Below are 24,662 nucleotides of genomic sequence, written 5' to 3'. Positions count from 1 at the left end.
TGTGGTCTGTGGCTCCGTGTGGTGCCCAATGATTTCTGTCAGGAAGCAGTTTTGGAGAGTGAATCCCTAATTTCTGCCAGCAGAGTGTGTGTGTGTGTGTGTGTGTGTGTGTGTGTGTGTGTGTGTGTGTGTGTGTGTGTGTGTGTGTGTGTGTGTGTGTGTGTGTGTGTGTGTGTGTGTGTGTGTGTGTTTACTCATACACCAGTAATAATGTGTGTCTCACATACACGCTATGCAGATACGACACTCGTGGCTCGTTGAGTGGACGCTGAGATTGAAGGGGGGGTGGTAGCTTCTAACCCATTAAGGCAGTCGACCCCCGCCGCCAAGCGGATCGCTAATATTGCTTGCTTAGCATTTTCTGAGGGTAATAGGCCACATTGATTTTTTTTTTTAAAGTTCTTTCCTGTTTTATTTACACAGGAGGGCCCCGCTGCCCCTCGTTAAAGACGAATTGACTCCTAGACGGAGGAGAGGACGGGGCTGTGTTGGGGGGGGGGGGGGGGGGAGAGAGCTGCAAGAGGACAGCTAATCAATTGCAAATTAGCGGGGCCGAAAGAGAAATGAAGCAAGCGAGAGGACGGGGAGGGAGGAGGAGGAGGAGGAAGGGAGGAGAGAAGGAAGTAATGAGACGTTTTGATGCTGAAGACTGGCAGCGTTTTCAACGAGGGCTGACAACTCGTTAAACTGCAGCCGATAGGGAGATTTCTTTTTTTCATTTCGAGGATTTCGGTCACGTAATGTCTCAGAAAATGCATTTAGAAGAATAAAGCGTATCTGAACCTTTTTGAATTACAGAAAATACGATTTTAAAACGCAGACAGGCAATTATTTCTTCATATTTTCTGATGGTTTACAAATAATATTGATAATTTTCAGATTCAGGTTTAACTTCTGTGTGTAACAACACGTAAAATTATGACCGTTTGTCTCCCCACTGGGGGGGTCACAAGATTAATCCAAGCAGTCCCGAGATGATCGATGGAACGTAGTTCAACGTTTCGGGAAATTCACTCCTCTTCCTTGTTGAGCGTTAGATAAGAAGACCAAAACCACTTCCCGCATCTGTTTGGTAAATATGAAGCTACGACCAGCAGCCGGTTAGGTTAGCTTAGCATGCTTAGCATAAAGACATAGGTGCTCATGGGTCGAGAGTATGGCCTTTAATCCGATTGGTGAAATGAGACAAAAATCAACAAGAAATGATCTTTTATGTTGCAAATTGCTGCTAGCAGGTAGCATTTACATTTGGTGAAGCAAGCCCGTGACAACTTTGATAAGGTATAGCAAAGAAATACTGTATAATTTACAATAAGCACTAACTCTGCAGTCTGTAGTCTGTAAGCCGTCCTTTGTTTTCTCCTCCCTGTCCCTCACTACCTATTTAACTGTGTCTCACACACACACACACACACACACACACACACACACACACACACACACACACACACACACACGCACACACATACAGTCACAAGGGAATACAGCCTTTATATGGCGGGGTCCATTAGGTGTATTAGCTGGTGGTGAAAAGTGGTGCTGATGTGGTGCTTCCAAAGCTCCACAGGGGAGATGGACATTTGATCTTCCATCTGACCCATTCTGACTCTGGGGCTCCTGCCTGATCTAATTTCTTTGTTGTTAAGAGTATTTGCATTCTTTTGGGCCACATCTTTGGAGATAAGTGCTTATTGCTGAGGTGTTTTTTTTTTTGTGCTGCGCTAGCTCCAAGATAGCAAGTAGGTGCTCTCAAGTAAATAATGAAAGCATATTCAGTGGCAAATACAGCCCTTTTTTACTGTCCATAAAAGTCAGGCGGTTAGTGCACGTTGTTGATCCGATCACAAGGGGCCAAACCATATAATAAGTTTGATGTTGCACAGCTGCTCACTGACCCCCCCCCCCCCCCCCCCCCCCCCTTTTTTAGGAGGAGCGTTTCTCCGGGCGACTCACACAGAGAGGGTCAAAGATAAATTCAGCGCAAATGATCTCGCCTCTGAGGTTCCCGGGCTTTATGTGACCGCAGAGTCCTCTAATCTGGCAATAAGCTTCCTGGATCGACCCGAGTTTGAGTCCTCACCTTAGAGGACTTTCTGGCAAGTCGTTTCTCGTTATTTATCGACTGTCGAGGCGTGTGACAGGTCCGGGTCGAAGTCGAGGCCTGCTAGCTGCAGCACAACACCCCCCAAAAAAAAAAAATGTCTAGCTTTACACAAACCACAGGACACTTTTTGTGAAAAAAAGAAAAGAGGAGCCCTGCATTTTGGCTTCGGTCTCTGTATGAACAGACGTGTTTGGCCAAACAGGCTGACATCCACCTGCACTCTGGCCGACAGTCACGATAGTCTGGCATTGATGTAAAATGTCACCTGAAATTGGTTGTGTTGCCTCGCGGGAGAAAAAAAAAAAAAGCATCTCCATTTCCTTTTTCTGCTCCAGCGCTTTTGTTTCCTGTTCTGTGCCAACATCTCAGGTTCACCTCTTCAAAACGAATCGATCGGTGGTTCAGGTTGTAGGTTGTAGTTGTTAGTGGAAATCAGCATCTTTACTTTAAAGCTTTAGAATCTTTATTTTTACACCCCTGTGACGTTCTTTCAAAACTCAAATATTAGTAGTATTCAAGTACTGTATTAGCGGTTTTGCATGTTTTAGCCGATTTGCTAAAAAGTACATTTGAGTAATGGAATAATCTGTTTAGTACGTCCTCTATTTATGTTTGGCTCACAAAAAACATGTCAAACCCCCAAAATAATTCATTTATTATCACAGAGGACAAGGAAAATCAGCAAATACCATGCTTTTGAAAAACTGAAACCTGTGATTTTTACTTAAAAATGACATAAACTAGGAATTTTTTGTTGAAGGACCAATCCTTTCAGCACTAAATTGCATATATTTGTACATTTAAACCATTAAAAAGTAACTGCACACACTTTTCCCCCTCTAAATGATATGACTGTGCTTCTGTTTATAGTAACATTTCATTGTTGAAAATGGCCCCATAACTTAATTTACTGTTTTAAATCAGCCCTTACTTTGCAAAGCCAGTTCTGAGATAGAACCGACAGGATTAATCTACGTCATGAAATACAAATATGTTCACGCACTCTAATCAGCAAAGCAGTCTGGGGGTAGTGGGGCGGAGGGACCGCAAGGTGTAATTCTTGTCTGATAAACAGTAAATCCATCACATTCAGCGACCCCATAGCTCTGGTTTCCAAGCTAACGTAGCTGTCATGTTTTGGCCTTTTTCTAAACGATGCAGCAGGTGGACTTCAGCTCAGACCTGTGAATGAAGTCACTCCTTAAGAAAACCATGCAGTTGTGTTTCAGACGGTTCATTTCTGTACGATGAAACACGTTGTTTACACCATCTCAGTGAGCGTAAAGTTGACTTTTTATAAAAGTTATATCATAGTTGGGGCGCTAAAGTTTAAATGCAAATTTAATTAGAAAAGTCAATGCTTGTTTAACACGCATTAACAGAAAAAATGACAACCTCTAAATACTTCAGAATCAATAGTATTACTTATATCATGTACTTTGGGAGCTTTAATCGTGGCGTTGTCTAGCAGCGATCTTATGTCCAAGTAGATGTGGCAATATCTCATACAGCCTGATCCTCACCTCGAGCAGTCTGCCATCTATTCACTGTGTCCTTGAACATCTATTTCCTTATGCTAGACCGGTGGAAACACTTCTCTCATTCATTCACTTTTTAAGGTGCAAATACTGAGCATGGCCTCCTTTGCTCTCAACACACCTAACTAAGGTACCCTTGAGCAATGCACTTACACCCCAACCAACAACTACAGTGGGGTTTGGCAGAGGCTGATATGTACCGGGCAGCTCCCCAGTGTGTATGAAACCCGAACCAAGCTGAAAAAGGGCATGTGTGCACAGCAAGTCTTCCCTGGATAAACGTTAAATATAAAAAGAAAATATCAGTGTTTTAGGTTTGCGTGTGGCTGCAGCACTGTGTTAATCTCAGGTAAATTGAGCTGCAGCCCGACCATCGGCTTTGACGCTAAATGGCTTCCGAACCCCCCACTGATAGATGGTGCTCAGGCATCCTGTGTCTTCCAAAATACATTGTGAAGATCTAAAAAAAATGTTGGTCTCGGATGCCTCAAAAAAGCTCAATAATAAAAACACTTCGTCAGAAAAAATTAGAGCACTTGGATGTAATTTGTGACGAATAGTCGAATCATGAAGCTTGAACATTGAGTGAATCAATGCACTCGCTCGGTGGAACCTCTCTAGTGCGTTACCCCTCAAATCTGTGGGAATGTCTGCGTGTGTCTGCAGAGGGAATGAAGCTCTGCTTGAAGTCATGCTTCTGCTCTTATGTTTGGTTTTATTGTTCGTCTGCTGTGTGGCTGAGAGACAACATGGAGGTGTTTTCGCACTAATCTACTATTAACTGGCAAAACCTTCACCTGAGTGAAGCTGCTTCTTTTTTTCCTGGCAGAGCACAGATCTTTTGTCTCTGCAAAGACAAAAAAAATCAAACATGTAAAAGTCAATTTTCTGCTGATCCGTAACACATCCAAAGTATTATTCTAAGAATAAATGAATAAACTGCAGCAGGAAGTGCTTTGTAAAAGTAATATTTGTTTTGCGTTTATTGTAAAGACAGGACCTCTTAACTTTAGGCACTTTGAAATGTTCTATCTGAAAGCTGGTGTCTTGTAGATCTCCAGTGTACTCCCACAAATGATTGATCGATTAGTCGATCGACAGAACATTGATGGAGCTTAATGGAATGCCGGCCAAATGAGGTCCCCAAGGTGCAGAAATACTGAGTGTGATCCTGTCAAGGCTTGGAGATTTCCTCTCGACAATCCACTCAATGCAGTTCCAGTAGAAACGGCCCACATCTGCTGCTTCATGTTCTTGCAGATGGGTTCAAAATGTATTTTGTGTTTTCGGCAGTGTGTTTGGCTAACTGCTAATAGTTGACGGAACGACCAGTATGCACACTGCTGAGTACATCGCCGCCACTCAGCCGCTGAGGCAGACGGCTTGGTTAATTTAATATGTCTTATACAACGCCTGCATACGTTCCTGCTTGTTTTTTTGTTTTTTGAATGGAGTGTGTCTAGATGGGGTGTTAGACAATTTTGGGTTGTATTCATTCAATCAGACAATTTTGCCCACAATACAACAGTGGTCGTTGCAGACACTCCTGGTGGAGATCTGCACTTTACTGAGTACACCTTTCTAGTATCTCTTGTTATGGTGTCGCAGTGACTACCTCAGATGTTTCCTCTTTCCTATTCTGCCTCTGCTTCCTTTAAGCTTCATTCCCATTTCCTCTGGCCCTTTCATTACCATTTCTCTACCCGTTTCCTGTCCCAGTCACCTGACCTCCACTTCCAGCCACTCCCTCTTACCCCACAATAATAACCCCCTTCCTGCCCACCTCCTCCCCTGTCTCCACTTTGCCTCATCAGCTCTGCAGTATATAACTTGCCAATTTCCACTCATTCCCTGTAAGATTGTCAATGATGCTTCTGGGTTTTCCAGCCCTCTAAACCTGATCTGTTCCTGCGGCTTCTTTGTTGTTTGTTCCTGACCAGCTCACCTGTCTTGGATTTGTTTGTTCGGACTGCCATCCTGTTGCTAGCGGTAGTTGCAGCGCTGTTTGCATCCTATTTTTTTTTGCTTAAGTCAAATTATTTGTAAAATTGGTAGCGCAGGAGAGTTCTCCGACCATTGTGCTTACAGGTTGCCTTATCTCAAGGAAGGATCTTTTATATAGTTGTACATATTTAGTCTTACAAAACAAAGAGTGTATCCCCGTGTGCCATTTAGTGTGTGGTTTTGTGCAAGTCTGTGTTTGTGTTTGGATTTGAGTTGCACTACTATCACTCCCTTTGGGACAGTGGATCAGGCAATTTCCTGTAAAAAAAAAATCATACCTGATGTGGAGAGAGAGTGCTGTATAATCTTTCAAAGCCAACCCTCGGGTTCCGTGAAACCATCTGATGAATACAGAGAAGGCTGTGGAGGTGTGTAACTGCGTGCGTGTGAACGGCTGTGTTTATGTGTGCCATCCTGCCGCAGCCTTGCTCGTACAGACTGTGCTGGGTTTGTATCGGTGTGGGTGTCTGCAGGTTTGCTCTCGTGGCCTCCGGGGGGGGGGCTTATGTTTCTACTGATACCTGAGCAAAGTTCACCTCTGTCAAGGTTATATACATGAAACTAGCCCTTGACATGGAGCTTCTTCTGCAATCACGTTGGACTTGGAGGAATTATCTCAGCCCGTGATGGCTTTTTCAGCAGTTATCTCTTAATGATTAAAATTACAAAAAATGTGACATTTACCTTGAGCTCTCTGCTCAAGTGGACTCGCCTCCAAAATCCTCCAAATTCTCAAGGGGACAAAGTCCTGGGTTTTTATTTACAAATCACCCATAAGGCAGATGTTGATTGAGGTGCTGCTGTAGAAAATCTTCCCAGAGATACTGAAGGATAAGTAGCATAGCCCCGATTTCTGAGACTGATACTGATATTTGAGTTTGAAAAAATAGTATCATGATAGTGGAAAGTAAGATATACAGTAGAGGTGAAACTGTCAAGATATTAGCACCAAATCTTGACAACAAAATGTCTCTCAAATAGTTTTAAAAAGGCACGAATTGTGTCATTAGTGTTTTTTTGTGCTCCATTTGCTAAATAAAAATAGATATTATTGAAAGTCTGATAAATGTCCTCAAGTGATGTCACTTGAGTCAGTGTCGGTTGGGTTTAAAGACTTGATGACAAGATGACAAGGTCGCTGCTGATCTCTGCTTGAGACTAGCAGTGCGGGGCTACATTAGCCGCTACTAGCATAACACACTGCTGTCAGTGATCAGGTTGCACTGTGAGTAATGTAGGTGCCAGGTTTTGACCATAGACTGTATATAAGAAGTGGACGTAGTCATCATGACATCACCCATTGGTTTGTGGACTGTTGTTTTGAAGCCTCGAGTTCGGCAATTTTGCCATCGCCATCTTGGAATACGGCCGTCGCCATGTTGTGGTTTTTTGCAACCAATGAACGAAAGTTACCATATTTGGAATGTGGCGGAGTGACGTAGAGAAGTCTTATACGGCTGGTAGCAGCAACGACCTGTCAATCACAGTAAGCCCGCCCTAATGCTTACCCTGCTTTATGGTCCATTTGACTCTAAATGGACCATAGTTTACTAAATGAACATCATGCTGTATTGAAGAAAACTTGAAACTAGAGATTGAGACCATAAACTCATGTTTACAATGTTTACTGAGGGAATAAATCATGTGAGAAGTAGAGTCATTTTCTCATAGACTTCTATACAATCTGACTTCTTTTTGCAACCAGAGGAGTCGCCCCCTGCTGGTCAGTAGAGAGAATGCACGTTTAAGACACTTCTGCATTGGCTTCACTCGGCAGAAACAGAGGTTGGCGCCTAGTTTTGACAAGGAAGAGGAAAGCATAGAAAACACTCTGTGCTTTTTTTTTTTTTAATAAGTTAACAAAATCACTTCTGCTTGTAATTGATTATTAATGCAATCATATTAATTAATGTTGTAGTCTTTAAAATCTTTTGTCGGAGCACAAGTGTCTTAAGGATTACTTATTATGTCGGCAAATCCTTCCATCTGACTGAAAAACCAGATAATATTTGTTTGACTAATAATCAATCAAAATTAATCGATTGTCAAAGGAAATGTTGAATGAATAGTTGATTAGTTTCTGTCTCTAATTGTTTTAGCAGTACCTTCAACCTGCAAAGGTTATACAGGTCATAAAGTGTGACCAACTCACTCCCTGGTTGACATGTAACCACCCAAGTTTAAATCATTTCTCTTTAGTCAGACCTCTCGGTTGACAGTCTGCTTTACTTTTAACACTCAATAACAAAGTTTCAGAGGGCACGCTCTCTCTCCCTGTGATGTTTGTTCCTTCTGTTTTGGTGACATTAGTGCAGAAGCGCTCATTACCGTGCCGCCTGGGCACCGACTGCACTTTCCAGAGATCATCTTTAGAAACGCAGTGTGGGTGGCACTTTGATGTCTTTTATCTTGCATTCCTCTGCAGATGAAGTTTTAGTTTCTGGCGTTTTTTCTCTTTTCATGGCCATTGCTGCTCATGCTATCAGTTCCTCTTTTTTCATCAGAATACCTCCCAAAAAGTGCTCAGTAAAATGTTAGTCAGAGCGCCTTTAGCTTCTGTAATGCAAGTATTCCGGAATATAGAGAGGTGAAGTCCCGCCCCTTCTGGTGGACCACCGTGGGAGCTTATTTTAGAAAAAGAAAATTGGTACAGTAGTCAACGGGGAGAGATCATTTTTGTCGAAGGCTTTTATTGTGAAAGGTAAGATTGGAAGGAGAGGATCTGGTCTTTGTCACCTTGCATCAGACTGTCAATCCTCCATGTTTTCGTACAATGCAGAGTACGTCTCGAATGTGTCCGTGCCGCACAACGTGATTGGTTGATGCTGACATCATCTACATCAACATGATGCTGCATGGCTTTTTCGCCTCAAATATTCCCGCTCAGTGTGTGTGAAGTACTCTTGACAAAAACAACACAGATAAGAATGTTTTTTATTGATGTGTGAATTAACTGCACTTCCCCTGCCACTAAAAGTTGCAGAATGGATGATTGATGGATGGATTGATTGATTGATTGATTGACGATTGATGGATGGATGTCATAATATTATTTGTTGAAACTGGGCCGTACTAGCTTACATGCACATGTCATACTTTGTTTTGCTGGAAAAAAAGATGGATTGATATGCTTGAATATGATGAAATGGATTTATTTACATTTAGTTTATTGCATGTATTGTTAAATAGGTTCACAATATGACCGGGGATGTGATCTAAAAGTGTTTTGAAAAATATTTTTTAATTTAATCTCGACTTTTAAAAGGGGCCCCGTTGAGTTTCCTCGCAAACAAACAAACATTCAAAAGATATGTTCACATTAAAACTCATTGTGTGTATGCTTGAGGGCTAACAAATATGTCAAGTGCATTTCCGTCTCCATAAAACGTTTGCAAAGCCTTACTTCCTGTGAAGATTTCCCTGGGGGGGGGGGGGGGGGGACCCACCAGACAGAGCTCAACAACTGAGAATGCATCAAATGACTAATGTTCCACTCGTGGGCCGTTACTTGAATTTAACACGCATTGCACTCGTCTTGATGTGAGCATATTCTTTTTTAGGTCGTCTGAGGAGGACGCCGCCGCCTCCTCGGCCCGTTCTGTGAATTTTTAAAAGACGTTTGTTTTGTCTGCGCCCACCTCTCTGTCTTGCAGGCGGAGATCGTCAAGCGGCTGAACGCGATCTGTGCCCAAGTCATCCCTTTCCTCTCTCAGGAGGTAAGACTAAAAAAAAAAAAAAAAAAGAGTTAAGACGGTGGTGGGAGAGAGAGAGAGAGACAACTGAAGACAGATAGGACCCATAGAAGGATGGAGAAGTGTGTGGTGGATTGGGAAGACAAACAGACAGATATGGACACACACACTCACACACAGATTATCCTGGGCTAATCCCCGCTGCTCGGGATAGGCAGATATGCTCTGAATTTATTAAATGTCTCCCACTAACATATGCAGGAGCCAGCGGCTGAGTGTGTGTGTGTGTGTGTGTGAGAACATTATTTTGTGTGTGTGTGTGTGTGTGTGTGTGTGTGTGTGTGTGTGTGTGTGTGTGTGTGTGTCCACCTGCGTGCACATAAAATAAACGTGTGCATGTACAGTGGTGGGTGTGTGAGGTGTGTTTCACACAGTATGTTTATTATGGAACCTTTAGGCGTGTGTGTTTAGCCGGTAAATCCTTTCTCTGGAGGAGTTGAAAGTGTGTGAGTGTGTGTGTGTCCGTGTGTGTGTGTGTGTGTGTGTGTGTGTGTGTGTGTCGAGGGGTGGGAACAGCAGGAAGGAGCCAGTGTGGACTCCAAAAAGCTCTCCTCCAGATTAGCCACGGATTAGGAGGGTTTAGGGTGGATTAGGAATAATGGCATTAGACTGCGGTGCTGCTACACAGCCCTGAGGCCCGTGGAGAGGGGGGGCAGGGAGAGAAAGCGCCTTTTTACCGCTTTTGTTTTTTCCCGAACGCGCAGCCTCGTTCGCCGAAGCGCAACAGAAATCATGTCATTATTGTGCAGTCAAAATCACACCGGCTGCCTGGCGAGCTCGTCTTTGAGAGAGAGCTCTTTGTTTTTGTCACTTCCCGATGTTCCTTCTCACGGTTTAGGCATTTCTTTGACAGCAGCGTTGTTGTCGCTAATAAGACGACGTATCAATATCATGTACCTCTATAATAGTGCGTATGTGGATAGGGTTGGGTCTCACACATTTACTAAATTATAGTATTGGGAGATACTGAGTGCTGATAGCAGTGTTTAATTCATAAACTGTATGCCTCAATGTGTGGAAGTTTCTTACGCAATATCAGACTTGATCTACACAATGCTTTCATAACTTAACTTTAAACTAAATATAACAAATGAATACATAGATATGAATGTACTGAATTATTATTTTTCATAATAATAGCATCCTCCGATATACCAGATTGGCCCGATCGAGCTATTTGAGTCAGTATCAGACCGATATCGGTATCTGTGCAGCTCCTTTTTGTTTTTGTAGACAAGCGTTTATTCTAAGTAACAGATTTTTATTGGAATTTCGATATTTGTTTTGAGTGACGTGATGAATTTGGTTGTTTGTTTAAATGTGACGATTACGAGCCAATTATTGAAGGGATCAACTTAATATTTTACACTGAATCGCGGTCGTGTTCTCTCTCGCAACAGTGTAGAAAGTGTGACAGCCTTCAGTGATCCGCCCTCTTTAGAAAGAAAGCGGGTGTCTCGGGAGAACATGTTTCCGGGTTGTCCCTCCGTCCGTCCGTCCCTCCGTCCGTCCGTCCGTGCACAGTTGATTTTCGTGAATGAGATCTGGAGGGAATTTCTTAAAATTTAGCACAGGTTCAGAATATGGTCGTCAAAGGTCAAGGTCACTGTGACCTCACAAAAAACACCTTTCATGGCCATAACTCAAGAATTCATACGCTAGTTATAACAATTTCACACAAATGTCTCATCGAAGGATGAAATGATGCAGTGAGTCAGAAATGGATGTAAAGTGTGACTTGACAGGTTGGCAGAGCCAAACAACTGCAAGGCGGAAACTTTCCATTTCTGCTCGTCTCCCTCGGCTATTGCAAATACTTCCGAGCAGCTAACAAAGCAGCGTTTGTTCCTGCGTCACGTAATATGTTATGGTACAACACATAAACTCTCATGACAACGGGATTAAATGAAAAGCATCCGATTTGGCTGAAATGTCAAAGGAAGTTGTTAGTCATTGAATATCAGCTGTCTGTCTCACGTCTGTAATTATAAGGATGATTGATGATATCGCTTTAGAAGCCGCCCGGCTGATGGATCTTTTCACGTGTGCGAGTCACGTTCAGGCAGGTTAGACTCATCGTGCAGAGGTGAAGCTGAACCCGATGGTCAGGTTCAATTCCACGGCGGATAAGCCCTTTCTTCTCTGCCCTGCTTTGATGTTTTGCGCTTCCCCCGAAATGAATCTTGGCTGCTCTCCCTCACCGTCTGGATCCGTCTCTCTCTCGCTCCGTACCCTTTGGATGACTTTGCCCTCTTAGCCTGTCTGTCTCTCTGGGAGATCTGTCTCTTTCTCTCCACAAATATGTCTGTTTTTTTTTTTTATCAGCTACATCAACAGAATAGGCTTAGAAATGTACGGTCGTGGCGTTTTGATTGAAGGAACTGACGGATGTCAAATGTCCAGCGCGTCATCTCCCGCACAGACGTTATTAAATGCACACACACACACACTGGGCTTCTCTGGAAGATGTCGTAGGTGTTTATATCAGGGTGTTTGTCGCGGTATCTGTTTGGTTTTCAAATTCTGCTCGCCTACGACGGAGTTAACTAACCTGAGAAAGTCACGCTTGACCGACTAACACGCACACTTTTTACTGAACGCACTGGTTTTCCCAAATAAAGAGCAGCGATTTAACCTGGATCTGGTTCGAGACTGTCTACAGTGAGATATCGCTCAGCTCACTCTTGTTACTGCACGTTTATGGCTGCTTTAATGAGCTGTGCAGCGGCTTGTCAGGTTTCATAATCGGCTCATTGCTGCGTGTCGATTCATAATTGTACGTCAGGCTGTGTAGTGTTACGGTGATGATGGACGTGGTGCACTCAGGGGCCGACACCGTCTTCATTTTTACCGGAGAATTGCGCATGCGTGTCGTTGTAGTTCATAGAGGTCATAGATGTCCGACTACTACAGCTAAAGTCTTTTTCTCGCTCACTCGGATGTTCCCTGTCTGTCTGTCTGTCTGTCTGTCTGTCTCGCAGCATCAGCAGCAGGTGGTGCAGGCGGTGGAGCGGGCCAAGCAGGTCACCATGGCTGAACTCAACGCCATCATAGGAGTGGGTGTATTGCACACACACATGCACACACTGTAATAGAAAAATGCTGTAAGACGGATCTAACGGAGGTACATGTGAGACAGAGAGAGTTTAGGATGAGAACTGGAGCTAAAGTAACTGCTACAAGAATGATGAGGAGGAGGTTTTTTTGGACATAATTCTACTTTATTCATTCACCAAATATTATTCAGCTTCAGCGAGACTTTGATGTAATCCTGGGTCAGAAAACAGGAAATGAGTCCAGAAAACAGGAAATGAGTCAGTGTTTATGCACCTCCGGTTCCCTCCTCTCTGAATCTATGAGTTTTTTTGAATGGGTTTTTGTTTTAGACGCCTGAACTCAGGTCAGTTTAGGAGATTTTAAGGTTTTGTTTTGCGACATCAGTAAATCTCGTGAGTCTTTCAGCTTTTTACATGTTTTTAAAAAGGCGGTTTCTAACGAGTGTTTTATTGAGGCTACTAGACCCCATTACACCGACGAGTACACACTAGTGTCACAAGTTAGTTCACCAGAGAGCGCTGGGAATTTAGTTTTTTAACTGTAAAATATTCCCGTTGAACAAATCCTGTGTTAAGTTTGAATAAATGTAAGCGATCCTCATGATCAGAAATATACATTTATATTCAATATTGAAATAAACATTTAAATTAAATTTAAAAAAAAGAAGATTAAATTCAAGTTGTGCTTTCCTCCGACACACCTGTCGTGTCCAGATGCTTCAAGGTGTCCTTTTCTTTGAGGACGCTTTGAAATATTGGGTTCACAAGTAATATATCCAAATCCTGTTCTCTCCGTCCCGGCTTCTTCTCGTCTTCTACCACGCAAAGTGCTGCCTAACACTAACCATTGCTCTCTGTGTGCGGTTCAGCAGCAGCAGCTCCAGGCTCAGCACCTCTCCCACGGCCACGCCATCCCCGTCCCGCTCACACCGCACCCGGCTGGCCTCCAGCCCCCCCTGCCTCTCGGGGCCGGCACCACCGCCAGCCTGCTGGCTCTGTCCTCCGCCCTAAACCACCAACTGCCGCACAAAGACGAGAGGAAGCACCACGACAACAGCGGCGAACACCAGAGAGGTAAGGCCTGCCCTGCTGTGTGTGTGTGTGTGTGTGTGTGTGTACTGTTGATGCCTGCAGTAAGTCTTAGCATTCAACACTGCTTCTTTATGTGTCAACGTTTTTATTTGGTTAATTCCTTTTTATACAATACAGATATTAATTGTAATTCTACTTTCATCTATGAATGAAGCGAACACATGAGAGGAGAATATATGAATCTTCAGAGCATGTTAAATAACAACTTCCGTTTTCTGCCTCACACACTGACAGATTATACATCTACATAAAGTCCATATAGCGGACCAAAATGTATCCGAGATATAAAAAAAAAATACAGACAACCCAAATGTAACATATCATCATTTCAAAAAAACAATTGCGTAAACTTGTGCAGATACTGAATGCGTTTTTAATAGACATTAATATTGAAGCTTTTATCTTTTGTTCCATTAATCCCAAACTAATTTACATGTCTGGAAAATTCAAAGTCATGGATTTATACCACTGGCTGATGCTTAATTGTTAGTGCTCTGAATGAACGGCAGTAAAAGCAATTAAAAACTGATTTGTCATTGTGCCGTGCTAATTGGCCTAATAGGGAGCGATACACAACCAGACATGATGCCTCTTTTCCCTCTGTACACGCAGAATGCCTCTGATGCTTCTGCGAGCTGACTTTGAGCTCGAGCATTTAATTACGGCACACAGAGACTGTGTGTGTGTGTGTGTGTGTGTGTGTGTGTGTGTGTGTGTGTGTGTGTGTGTGTGTGTGTGTGTGTGTGTGTGTGTGTGTGTGTGTGTGTGTGTGTGTGTGTGTGTGTGTGTGTGTGTTAGAAACAGTGTGTGCCAGCTCTTAATTACTCTGCTGCAGCATGACTGCAAGGTTTTTAGTTTTTTTACAGTGCAGTAGAGCAGTTAACCTTGCCCTGTAGCTGCAGTGAAGACTTACCTCCATTCGGAGCACAATTGATATCAATACAAGTGACCCTTCGCTAAGCCCCCCCCCCCCCCCCCCCCCCCCCCGCTGCTACTCTGTCAAGCTGTCAAAGCTACCATGGAGCCCACACTGTCACTAACTGCACTCCCTGAGGGACGTAACGTTATATCTCTGTCCAACCTCTCAGTGTAACGAGCGTCACTATCACACAACGTTTAACCTCGACAAGCTCCAAATCCACTCAACCAGCCTGAACATGAAGAACATCTGAAACAGCTGCATGAGTCAATGGGAGCAGAACCAGAGAGTTGTCGAACCCTGGCAAGGGCCGGCTGATGCTACGCTATGATTTGCCAGTTTGTGCTCAAAGGGGCGGGACTCAGTGAAAGGTCAATTCCTCCCGCTGAGAATATAGGGAACGAGAGCTTTCTACATTTGTATTTCTAAATGCTGTTGTTCTAATTCATGCTGTTTCCCGATTTTTGTCACTTGCCAAATTTTGTGTCATTTTGCCAAATGACAAATTCAAAAATTGCAGCAACTTTTTGGACAACATCCTTTTCTTTGGTGATAAATACTACAGCTGAGCATGTGTACATGGTGTGTACATTGAGGTTGCTAGCTTGTCTGATCCAAAGGGGCCTTTCTCTGCTAAGAAAAAGAAACTGTAACAAATGGGACCATCTTGCAACCTCTTAAATAAAAAGAATATATATATATCAGAACAGATTTGGTTTGTCGGCCGTCTGTGTGTCTTTATGCAAACCCTAAATTCTGTATAGCCAGCCAGTATAATGGTGTATTTCTGCTTTGTTTGGCTGTATTACATTTGACTTAACATGCTGTAGACAAGAATAACAGGAATAGTCAGAGTTAATGTACTTTTAGCTTGAACTGGCATTAATGATGCCTCAGGGAACATCACGAGCCTGATTCTTCTCTGTCTCTTGCTCCGTGTACGTAATGTACGCTCATGTGTGACTTTTCCATTACCTGTCTGGTTTTCTTCTTGTGTCTGTCGTTGCTCATGCATTATTGCGCTTCTCGCTCAAACTTTAAATGCCTTAATTAGTCTTTCTTTTTCTGTCTCCTGCCCTCTCCGCTTCTTCAGACAGAGACTCGGTCAAGGTAAGTCCTTCCTTTCACTCTCTCATGTTGCAAACTGATGTTTGCTGAGAATCTTTGAATTAAATAACGTTAAATACCTTCATCGGGTGACACAACTTCTTCTCCCAGCATCAACATTCCTTCATTCTTCGTTCATCTTCATTCGTAACACGCCTCCCAGTAGCTGAGGACTAATGTTTGATATCAAAGAGCATGAAGTGAGACTGATATATGATGCCTGCCTTCCTAGTTCACCACTGTGTCAACTAAAGGGACTTCATCAATAACACTACTATCAATACTCCTTATTGGTTCGGTTCTTTGTCGACTCTTATTGGTTATTTCTTGCTTTTTAAAGAAATTCATTGACATGGTAAATGGACTGTACTTTTCTAGTCTACACCACTGATGACGGGCTACCATGCAAGGTGCCACCTGCCCATCAGGACTCTTAACGAACATTCACACCCGTTCGTAAACCGAAGGAACAGCTTGCGGGAGCAATTTGGGGTCAAGTGTCTTGCACCAAGGACACATCGACATGGACGAGCGGAGTCGGGGATCAAACTGCCGATCCTCTTGATTGAAGGACGACCCTGCTCTATAATTTATTTATATTTTAAACAAATCTAAATCTGGTTTCTAGAGCAGCAACAAGTAACGTTTACGACAGCAAGGTCACCGTATAAAATCATTAATATGTCAGAACCAGTCCTTCCTTCCTGTCCTCCTCCTCCTCCTCCTGCTTATTCATTGCCTGCAGGTACCGCTGCTTCGCCTCAGCCAGCAGAGAAGTTTCCAATCATTTTCAGATATGTGGCACTAAGCTGAACTACATGCAAACAGTTTTTTGTTTCCAGCTCATTTCGCAAATTGCGGAGTCAGCGCATTGTGTTGGACGAGAGGCTGCGGACAGAGACTATTGAAATATCTCTTTTCTACGTGTTCATATGTTCGTGTTTATGCTCGTTGAACACGTGTATTGATAAAGTCGTGGACGTTTAGTCACGTAGGTTTTATTGCAAGTAAAGTAACGAGCGTAGTTGCCATGGTTATCTTGACTTCACTGTCAATACGTTACACCAAACCGTTAAAAAGTACCGATAAGAGCTTATCAATACTCCAGTCGTTCATAATTTAGCACCGGTTCCCGTTTGATACCGGGTTTGGGTACCCGTCCCTAGTCCACTATGAAGGAAAGTCCAAAACAAAACCAGAGTCCAAACATGTCATGATTAATAAGGTCTGCTAATTTCTTGACATATACTTTTATTGAAATGTTTTTTTGTCAACTGTGTTATGAAGTCACTGGCTGTAATGGTTCCATGTGATTTTTACAGCATGTTGCAGTAAAGCAGGAAAGTAGTTTAGTGTGAAAACAGTTAACATGTTTGACGTAGATGTTAAATATTAAATAAACTGCTTCATATTTTAACACAAATTATGGCATCAAAAATGTTAAGTATTCGCCCGGGGGGGGGGGGGGGCATTAGGTTGTTTCCAGACTTCCGGTCCATTCTCGTGAACGCGATATCTCAGGAACGCCTGGAGGGCAAATTTGATGTAAACTTCCACCTGGACTCAAGAATGAATTAGATTTTGGTGGTCAAAGGTCTCTGTGACCTCACCTCGGTCCCTTTTCTTGTGACATCTCGGGTACAGCTTGAGTGCATTTCTTCAATTTTGGTACAAACATCCTCTTGCACTCAGGATGATATGATTATAATTTGGGGGTCAAAGTTGGATAAAATGATAGAGTGACGATGATCTGCACAGACAAGGATGTAAACCTGCAACTGGACTGGTTGGCGGAAGCCTTAAACCGCGAGGTGGTAATTCTAGTGAAATAATTTAAAATGCGGCTCACCACTTAATGAAATACTATTCAACAACGATCAGAATCCACGGCCATTAATGGATTCCGATTCAGATGCCATGATTAAAATCAGAGCATTAGTAGCCTCTGATCCAGTAGTCGTTTATGTATTCCACATTCACTGTAAAAGGAAAAAAAAAAAGCACACGTCTGAATAGTGATGGAAGGAGGAAGTTCAACAGCAACATTACATCCAGCACTTGTAGTAATTAGTCCCTTAAGCTGAGCTTTTTCTGCCCAAGGCAAACATTTGGTTTGTTGAATACTCAATGAGCAGATTAGCATTTCTTTATTCCGGCAGCCCGAGCTCTTTCTCTCTCGCTCTCAAACATACACACACACACGCACACACACGCACACACACGTGCGCGTCTTTAGCAGATTGTGGGTGTTCTCTGGTGTTTTGGAGGAGGTGGAGACGGGAGGAATGTTTAATATGTTATCTCCTGCCCCCCATGTAGTATGTCTCACACACACACACACACAGCTGTGGGCGCCACGATGGGAGCGATTAGCTGTGTGTGTGTGTGTGTGTGTGTGTGTGTGAGGTCGTCAGAAATCCGTGGTAAAGATAGAGGGACCAGAATGATGAATGCCTTTCATTAGCGCCCTGTGAGAACACACGCAGCCAACAGTCACTTCATGAAACCAATAAGCCCCTTGTCACTGGTCTACAGTTGCCTTGGCAACCGTCCATGGGGTACAGTGTGTGTGTGTGTGTTTGTGTGAATTGCATGAACATCTGTGCCTTAACGTTCTTGGCGTTAGCACCTTGCGAGCTGATAAAGGCGTGTGGGCGCAAGACACGTGTGTGTGTGTTTGTGTGTGTGTGTGTGTGTGTGTGTGTGTGTGTGTGTGTGTGTGTGTGTGTGTGTGTGTGTGTGTGTGTGTGTGCGTACTTAGCGCTGCCAAACACAGACAGTCTGTTGTGTGGTCGTGGTGCGTTCAAGGACTGCGACTCCTCAGGCCTTTCAGACGCACTTATGTAATGAAGCTAATTGTTGCTTCAGTCGCCAAGGCCACGTATTTATCGCTTTTTCTTTTGTGTGCGTATTTGTTATATTCCCTTTTCAGTCCACTATGGGATGGATGGGGATATGCGGTTTTGGAGTAGTTGCAATTAATAGATTTACATTTTTTTTTAAATGTGATGACCCTAAAACACTCAAGGTAAAATCTCTTTTTAACAAAGTCCTTGATTATGTTCGGTACGTTTTAGAAAGAAAAGGTGGAGAAAGATTTCCCAATGAGGCGTCCTCTCATGGTCAGACTGACCTTTAGAATGAATCGCTCGCTGAAGTTAAACATGCTGCAGCGTGTCGCCAGAGTGGCACTAATGTTTTCTACTTTTTCTGTCTTTTGTTTCTCTTATTTTCCTCACCGCTCAGCTGCAGTCTGTCTCTTTGTTAATGTTGCGATGCTCTTTTAGAAATAAAAGAAAAGTCTGCATACAGCGTACAGTCCTGCCTCCCATGCTGTGTCGGCTGCAGAAGAAGAGACAAATTGAGTCGATACATAAAGGATCAGAGGTGACAGATTGGAGTTGAAAAGTGCTTTTGGTGTGAACAGAGCTGTCCTTTTTTTTGTTTTTTTTTGTGATAGTTAGCAAAAGAAGCTGTGTGACAAAGGGAATGAGATACGGGGTTTCTAAAAAGTAGACACGTCTCGTTCTCACCCGCAGTGGCAAGGAGCCAAACTTTAAGGGAGGAAAAAGAAAACCATTTATATAATGTGTATCGTAATTGAAATTTATATACTGTATTTCAATCAGGAGAGACTTGTTTTATAGTTTAGCAATGATTTATTACACATGCAAAGTCTTTGGCGATTGGACTCCATCATGAAGCACTATCACCGAGGGTAGGGATACTGAGGTCCAATAGGCCTAATCCCCCCTGGAGTCCAGACACTGGTGGTGGTGGTTGTGGTGAAGGGAGTTGCTGCAATCTGATGATGAATCAGGAGCATGATTGTGATGCTGACTGGAGGTGACTGGGGTGGAGGAGGGTCACGTCTGCTTAGCTGAAATGACAACTGACAGCAGCAGAGAGAACACTTTTAAAGTTGACCGCACCGATATGATTGGCTTAATGAAACTGTGCCGAATCTGGTTGGTTACTTAAAAGTGCCCGCCCCCAATCAGCTGATAGAGTAATTCCAAGGAGAGGAGAGACAGAGATTATGAGTGAGTGTCTTCCTGACTGAACTTGCGCTTGAGCTCCATATATATATAATTTTTTTTTTAAAGACATTTTTGGGGCAGTGGTAGCTGAAGTGGTAGAGCTTGTGAGAGAGCTTGTGGCCTGAGAGTTGCCGGTTCAATCCCTGAAGGGCCAGGATAAATTTGGGGAAAGGCACTTGCCGGAATATATTGTATAAACTGTTAAACATGTCATGAGTACGTTCACGCAGGACGTGAATATTACCTTTAAAAAAAACTGATGTCATTCTTTTTCTGAACAAGGTCGATATTTCTGAGCTTTGGCACATCAATCAATCAATCAATCTATTGTGCGAAACGGATATATTCAAAACATGAACTATACTGTACAGCAACCACAGACTGTATATGTAAGAAGTGGACGTAGTCATCGTGAAGTCACCCATTGGTTTGTGGACTGCTGTAATGAAGCCTCTAGTTCGGCAATTTTGCCGGCGCAATCTTAGAATACGGCCATGTTGTTTTTTTCTCAACCAATGAACGGAAGTGTGGCGGAGTAACGTAGAGACATTGTATACGTCTCTGGTAGCGGCAGAGACCTGTCAATCACAGTAAGCCCGCCCTAAAGCATATGCTGCTTTATGGTCTGTTTGACTCTAAATGGACCATAGTTTACTAAATGAACATCATGTTGTACTGAAGAAGACTTGAAACTAGAGATCGAGACCATAAACTCATGTTCACAATGTTCACTGAGGTAATAAATCAAGAGAGAAGTAGTCATTTTCTCATAGACTTCTATACAACCAGAGGAGTCGCCCCCTGCTGGTCAGTAGAGAGAATGCAAGTTTAAAGACACTTCTGTATTGGCTTCATTCGGCAGAACTGGAGTTCGCCGCCTGACAGCAACACAGAGGCTCCGTAGTCTGCACCAAGATGACAAACTTTATTACTCCTTTCAACCTTTACGAAGGCGGCACAGACCAGATCCTTACTGTTCTTACCTTTCACAATAAAAGCCCTAGACATATACACTGTTTACCAGAAGGAACTCAAACTCACTCAAAGCATTTAGCTAAAAGACAATTCAACCATTACAAATTCGACCTGCTGATGTACGAATACCTTTGATTCATATTATTTGCAGGGGAGCATTTTCGTGTCGCACCAGAAAAAAGGAGAGCATTACAATTTCTTCCCCTGCAAAGATGAAGCATAAAAAACGCACAGCTACGCGGTAAAAGTACAGAATGTTGTCATGATGATGCTGGAAATCGTACAGGTTTTCAGTTTTTCACTGACTTTATCCCCTTCAAATGAGTCATTTTGATATGTAACGTAGCCCCAGCATCCATCTCTGAGGACTGCTGGCCTTGGCCTTCATGGGCCGCATTATGAGACGCTCGGTCATTCCGGGCCTCTCACTACGAGACAGACACCAAAGTTTAATGCTAAACTGTAATTGAGCGAAACAGTGAAGGTTACAGGTATCATTATCGGGGACGTGCGGAATCAATTTGAAAACGGGAGGCAAATATAATTATGATGTGCCGGTAAATTAATTGCTCTCTCCCAAGTCCCGCCCGCTGCGGTTCATCTCCACACTCGCGGCGCTTGTACTGCCGGAGAGGAGGCCTCCGAATGTCTCCGCAGCTAAATCAATTCGCCTTGATGTTATTTTTTTTCAAAAAGAGCTAATTTGCAGGCTAATGAATCTAATCAGTCTGGAGAGAGAGAGGGGGGGGGGGGGGGGGCTCAAACTGCTCCGTCTCACTCAAGGAGAGACACCTGTGCACACACACACACTCACATGTCGACATTATTTGCACACACTGAAATGTAAACAGGTACAAGTGCCGGACGACCGCCCGCCCAACCCCGCAACCCCCCAACCCTCATCGACACTTGCAGCACGGCAAAGGGCAGAGCAGTAAAGGTTGCGAGCGTGAGTTAGTGGAAAGGTCGACCTAAAGGTCCTGCTTTTTTTTTCTTTTCTTCTCTCTGTCCGCCGGGTAAGGACAGCTTCCCAATGAGAGAGAGGGTGGGGGAGAGAGATCAGTAGGGACGGGGCCCAAGCGATAGAGGGGGGGGGCAATGTTTAGTTGACATTATTTTGATCTTTGCCTCTCAAAGAGGATTAATCCTTCAGCGATGGTGTTTAAATTTGATTAAGAGCGGACAGAGACATCTATGGATGGAACCCCTGCCCCACGCTTTTTTTAAATAAAGTAATGCTGCAGAGTTCAAAACCACGACGGCGTCGCCAAACTGTTGGGGACTTTTGAGGCTCGTTACCGTGAAAGTCCGCGATGAGGTTTAGGGCTGTACCAACTGTCAGATTGTAGACTCTGTCCGAGTAATTTACCCACAATTCCTAGCAAGTGACGTTAAACACAGGGTTAACAGTGGAAGCCCAGAGGCACAAATCAGCAAACGGAGGCCGTATTACACGCCTACATTTTTAATCAACCATTTCTTTTAATTTTTGCTTTTTTAAGCTGTTTTAACAAACACGAGTGAACAGATAATTTAACAAGTATCTGGTTTCTTGTCTCTTCCAGAGCTCATCCGTGTCTCCCTCGGCCAGTTTTCGGAACCGCGAGAAGCACAGGAGTTCGGGCGACTACTCCTCCGACAGCAAGAAACAGAAGACAGATGAGAAGGAGTTGGCCGCTACGCGCTATGTGAGTCAACATAAATGTTACCGTTTATGAATTTGTCATGGACTTTATAAGAAGTGGACGTAGTCACTGTGGCGTCATCCATTGGTGTGTGGAACGCCGTTTTGAAGCCTCGAGCTCGGCATTTTGGCTGTTGCTGTCTTGGTTTTTGGCTGTCGACATTTTGGTTTTTGGCACTCGCCATCTTGGTTTTTGGCCGTTGGCATGGCCCTGGCTTTTTGCAACCAGAATTAACATGACAGATTGGCGCTAAGTACAACCGAACGCTGAATAAGACATTTTTAGGCGACCAGAAAATGTTACAATTAACTTTCATGAAGTGAAAACACACTGAAACACACTGTGAAAGGGTTAAAGTCATACGAAACAACTCGCACACCGGACCATGCCGAGGTCACAACCCTTCAATCACAAGGTAAACACGCCCTAAAGCATACCCTGCTTTATTGTCTAGTTGACTCTAAATTGGACCATAATTTAATAAAAGAACATCATGACAAAAGACAAAAGACTTGTATCTAGCGATAAATCAAGTGAGAAGTAGGGTCATTTTCTCATAGACTTCGATACAATCTGACTTATTTTTGCAACCAGCGGAGTCGCCCCCTGATGGCCATTAGAAAGAATGCAGGTTTAAGGTACTTTTGCATTTGTGTCACTTTTCAGATCCGGAGGTTGATTTCAATTTCAAAGAGGATAAAATGTGGTGACATTTTGGACAGACATGGATGCAAACTGCAACTCTACTGTTTGGCGGAGGCCTACAACCGCGAGGGGTTAATGTAGTTTATGTCAATGTGTTATTTCTGGCGGTAACATATTGGAAAGGCAGAAGTTCTTTAGTTGATTGTTTTGTGTTCATAACTATATTTGCATCACTTTTGACAAAAATGTTTGAGAAAAAAGAGTTCAAACTTTTTAATACAAATTCAGCAACAAACAAGAGCAGCCTGACACGTTTTCCCTCACATGAGCCACATTCAAACCCACTCTTTTTTTCTCTTTGGACAACACAGTGAGAGAGAGAACTGACACGTCAAAGGGCGTAGCTTGGATTTGAACTCAGCTTGTTGCAGTTCACGACTTGTTCTTCAGCCAAACGAGCCATCTGGAGGACACACAATGGAACCGTTAGGTCCACTTTATCTGATCATTAAAAACTTGCAAAAATACAAAAGGAGCAATGTCAGAGGAACGACTCAAATTGTATTTGTGGTCTTCTTTTAGAGCATTTAATTAAATCTTTGATTTTATGATCACCCTTTTTATTAACGCACATGCAAGTTCTATTTCATGTACTATCAAATATATGGAATGAATTTGAAAAAAGCACAGATTATCTGCATTTTTACTGTTAGAGAATATAGGTTGATGGTTTTTCCTATGACACCTGAGAAAGTGGACACACGGTTGAAGATTTCAAGTTTTCATCTATTTTATCCCACAAAAAAAAAAGAAAAATGCTCCACACAAGAAATGAACAATGTTTTCACTGTATTAGTTTGTGTAAATCTAGTTCCAAAATCGTTTTCACCACCGAGTGAAAGTCACGTGCGTGTCCTCTATGTGTCCATCAGGAAAGTGACGGAGAGAAGAGCGACGACAACTTGGTGGTGGACGTCTCCAACGAGGTACGGCATGGTTCAGCGGCGTGGCGTCTTGTTTTGAAAGAGAAAGAAAGAATATTCAAATCCACCTTTCTGCTCTCATCCTTGCTTGTGCTCACCCCCGCAGGATCCAACGTCTCCCAGAGGAAGTCCTGCCCACTCGCCTAGGGAGAACGGATTGGACAAGAGTCGCCTGACGAAGAAGGACGATCCGCTGAGTCCGTCCTCCATCGCCTCCTCCAGCAGCACGCCTTCTTCCAAATCCAAAGAGATTAATTCGGTGAGTCATTGAGGGAAATTATAGCCCACTGATCTTCCTGTTCGTCATTTCTCAGGGTAGTTCTCTATTTTTAGTAACTGGGCAAAAATTCAGTTGGTAAAAAGATGATAAACCTTGGATTATAGCAGGTGCAGGAAGCACTCAACACATAATAGATTTTTACAGAATATACATTTTATGGGTCATAAACTCAGTCACAGCATGAATAGTTCCTTTATTATTTAATGGTTCTGCTTTGATATTGAATTTGTAAACGTGTGCGTGTCTGTTCCTCCTGCAAAGCAATGTTTAGCTTTTCTTGTGCTGTAGAATGAGAAGTCCACGACGCCCGTGTCCAAGTCCAGCACCCCCACCTCCCGCTCAGACGCCCCGACGCCGAGCAGCACCTCCACCCCGGGCCTGAGGTCCGCACCGGGCAAACCCCCAGGAGTCGAGACGCTGGGTGAGCGTTTGCAAACGGAGCATAACACACTTCTCATGTTACCTCTGACTCAAATGTTGCA

At 43.4% G+C, this 24,662-nt stretch overlaps 1 protein-coding gene across 12 annotated transcripts in view; it reads left to right on the top strand.

The window, feature by feature from the left end:
- Positions 1 to 24,662, top strand: part of LOC306697760 (transducin-like enhancer protein 4) — a gene marked incomplete at both ends in the record, with an annotated part of 37,317 nt that overhangs the window by 6,713 nt on the left and 5,942 nt on the right. For 2 of the 12 annotated variants that reach the window (XM_079161799.1, XM_079161796.1), the window contains 8 exons: positions 9,300 to 9,362; positions 12,380 to 12,454; positions 13,327 to 13,528; positions 15,559 to 15,575; positions 22,153 to 22,275; positions 23,850 to 23,903; positions 24,007 to 24,159; positions 24,469 to 24,601. In XM_079161799.1, the coding sequence (XP_079017925.1) occupies positions 9,300 to 9,362; positions 12,380 to 12,454; positions 13,327 to 13,528; positions 15,559 to 15,575; positions 22,153 to 22,275; positions 23,850 to 23,903; positions 24,007 to 24,159; positions 24,469 to 24,601 (820 nt within the window). Of the gene's footprint in view, positions 1 to 9,299; positions 9,363 to 12,379; positions 12,461 to 13,323; positions 13,546 to 15,558; positions 15,576 to 22,152; positions 22,276 to 23,849; positions 23,904 to 24,006; positions 24,160 to 24,468; positions 24,602 to 24,662 lie in introns of all 12 variants that reach the window. The other 10 variants (XM_079161798.1, XM_079161797.1, XM_079161801.1 and 7 more) reach the window with 10 other exon arrangements.

Source organism: Pholis gunnellus (genome assembly GCF_910591455.1).
Source record: "Pholis gunnellus genome assembly, chromosome: 6".
Lineage (NCBI taxonomy): Eukaryota > Metazoa > Chordata > Actinopteri > Perciformes > Pholidae > Pholis > Pholis gunnellus.
This window is presented reverse-complemented; position numbering and strand designations above follow the sequence as displayed.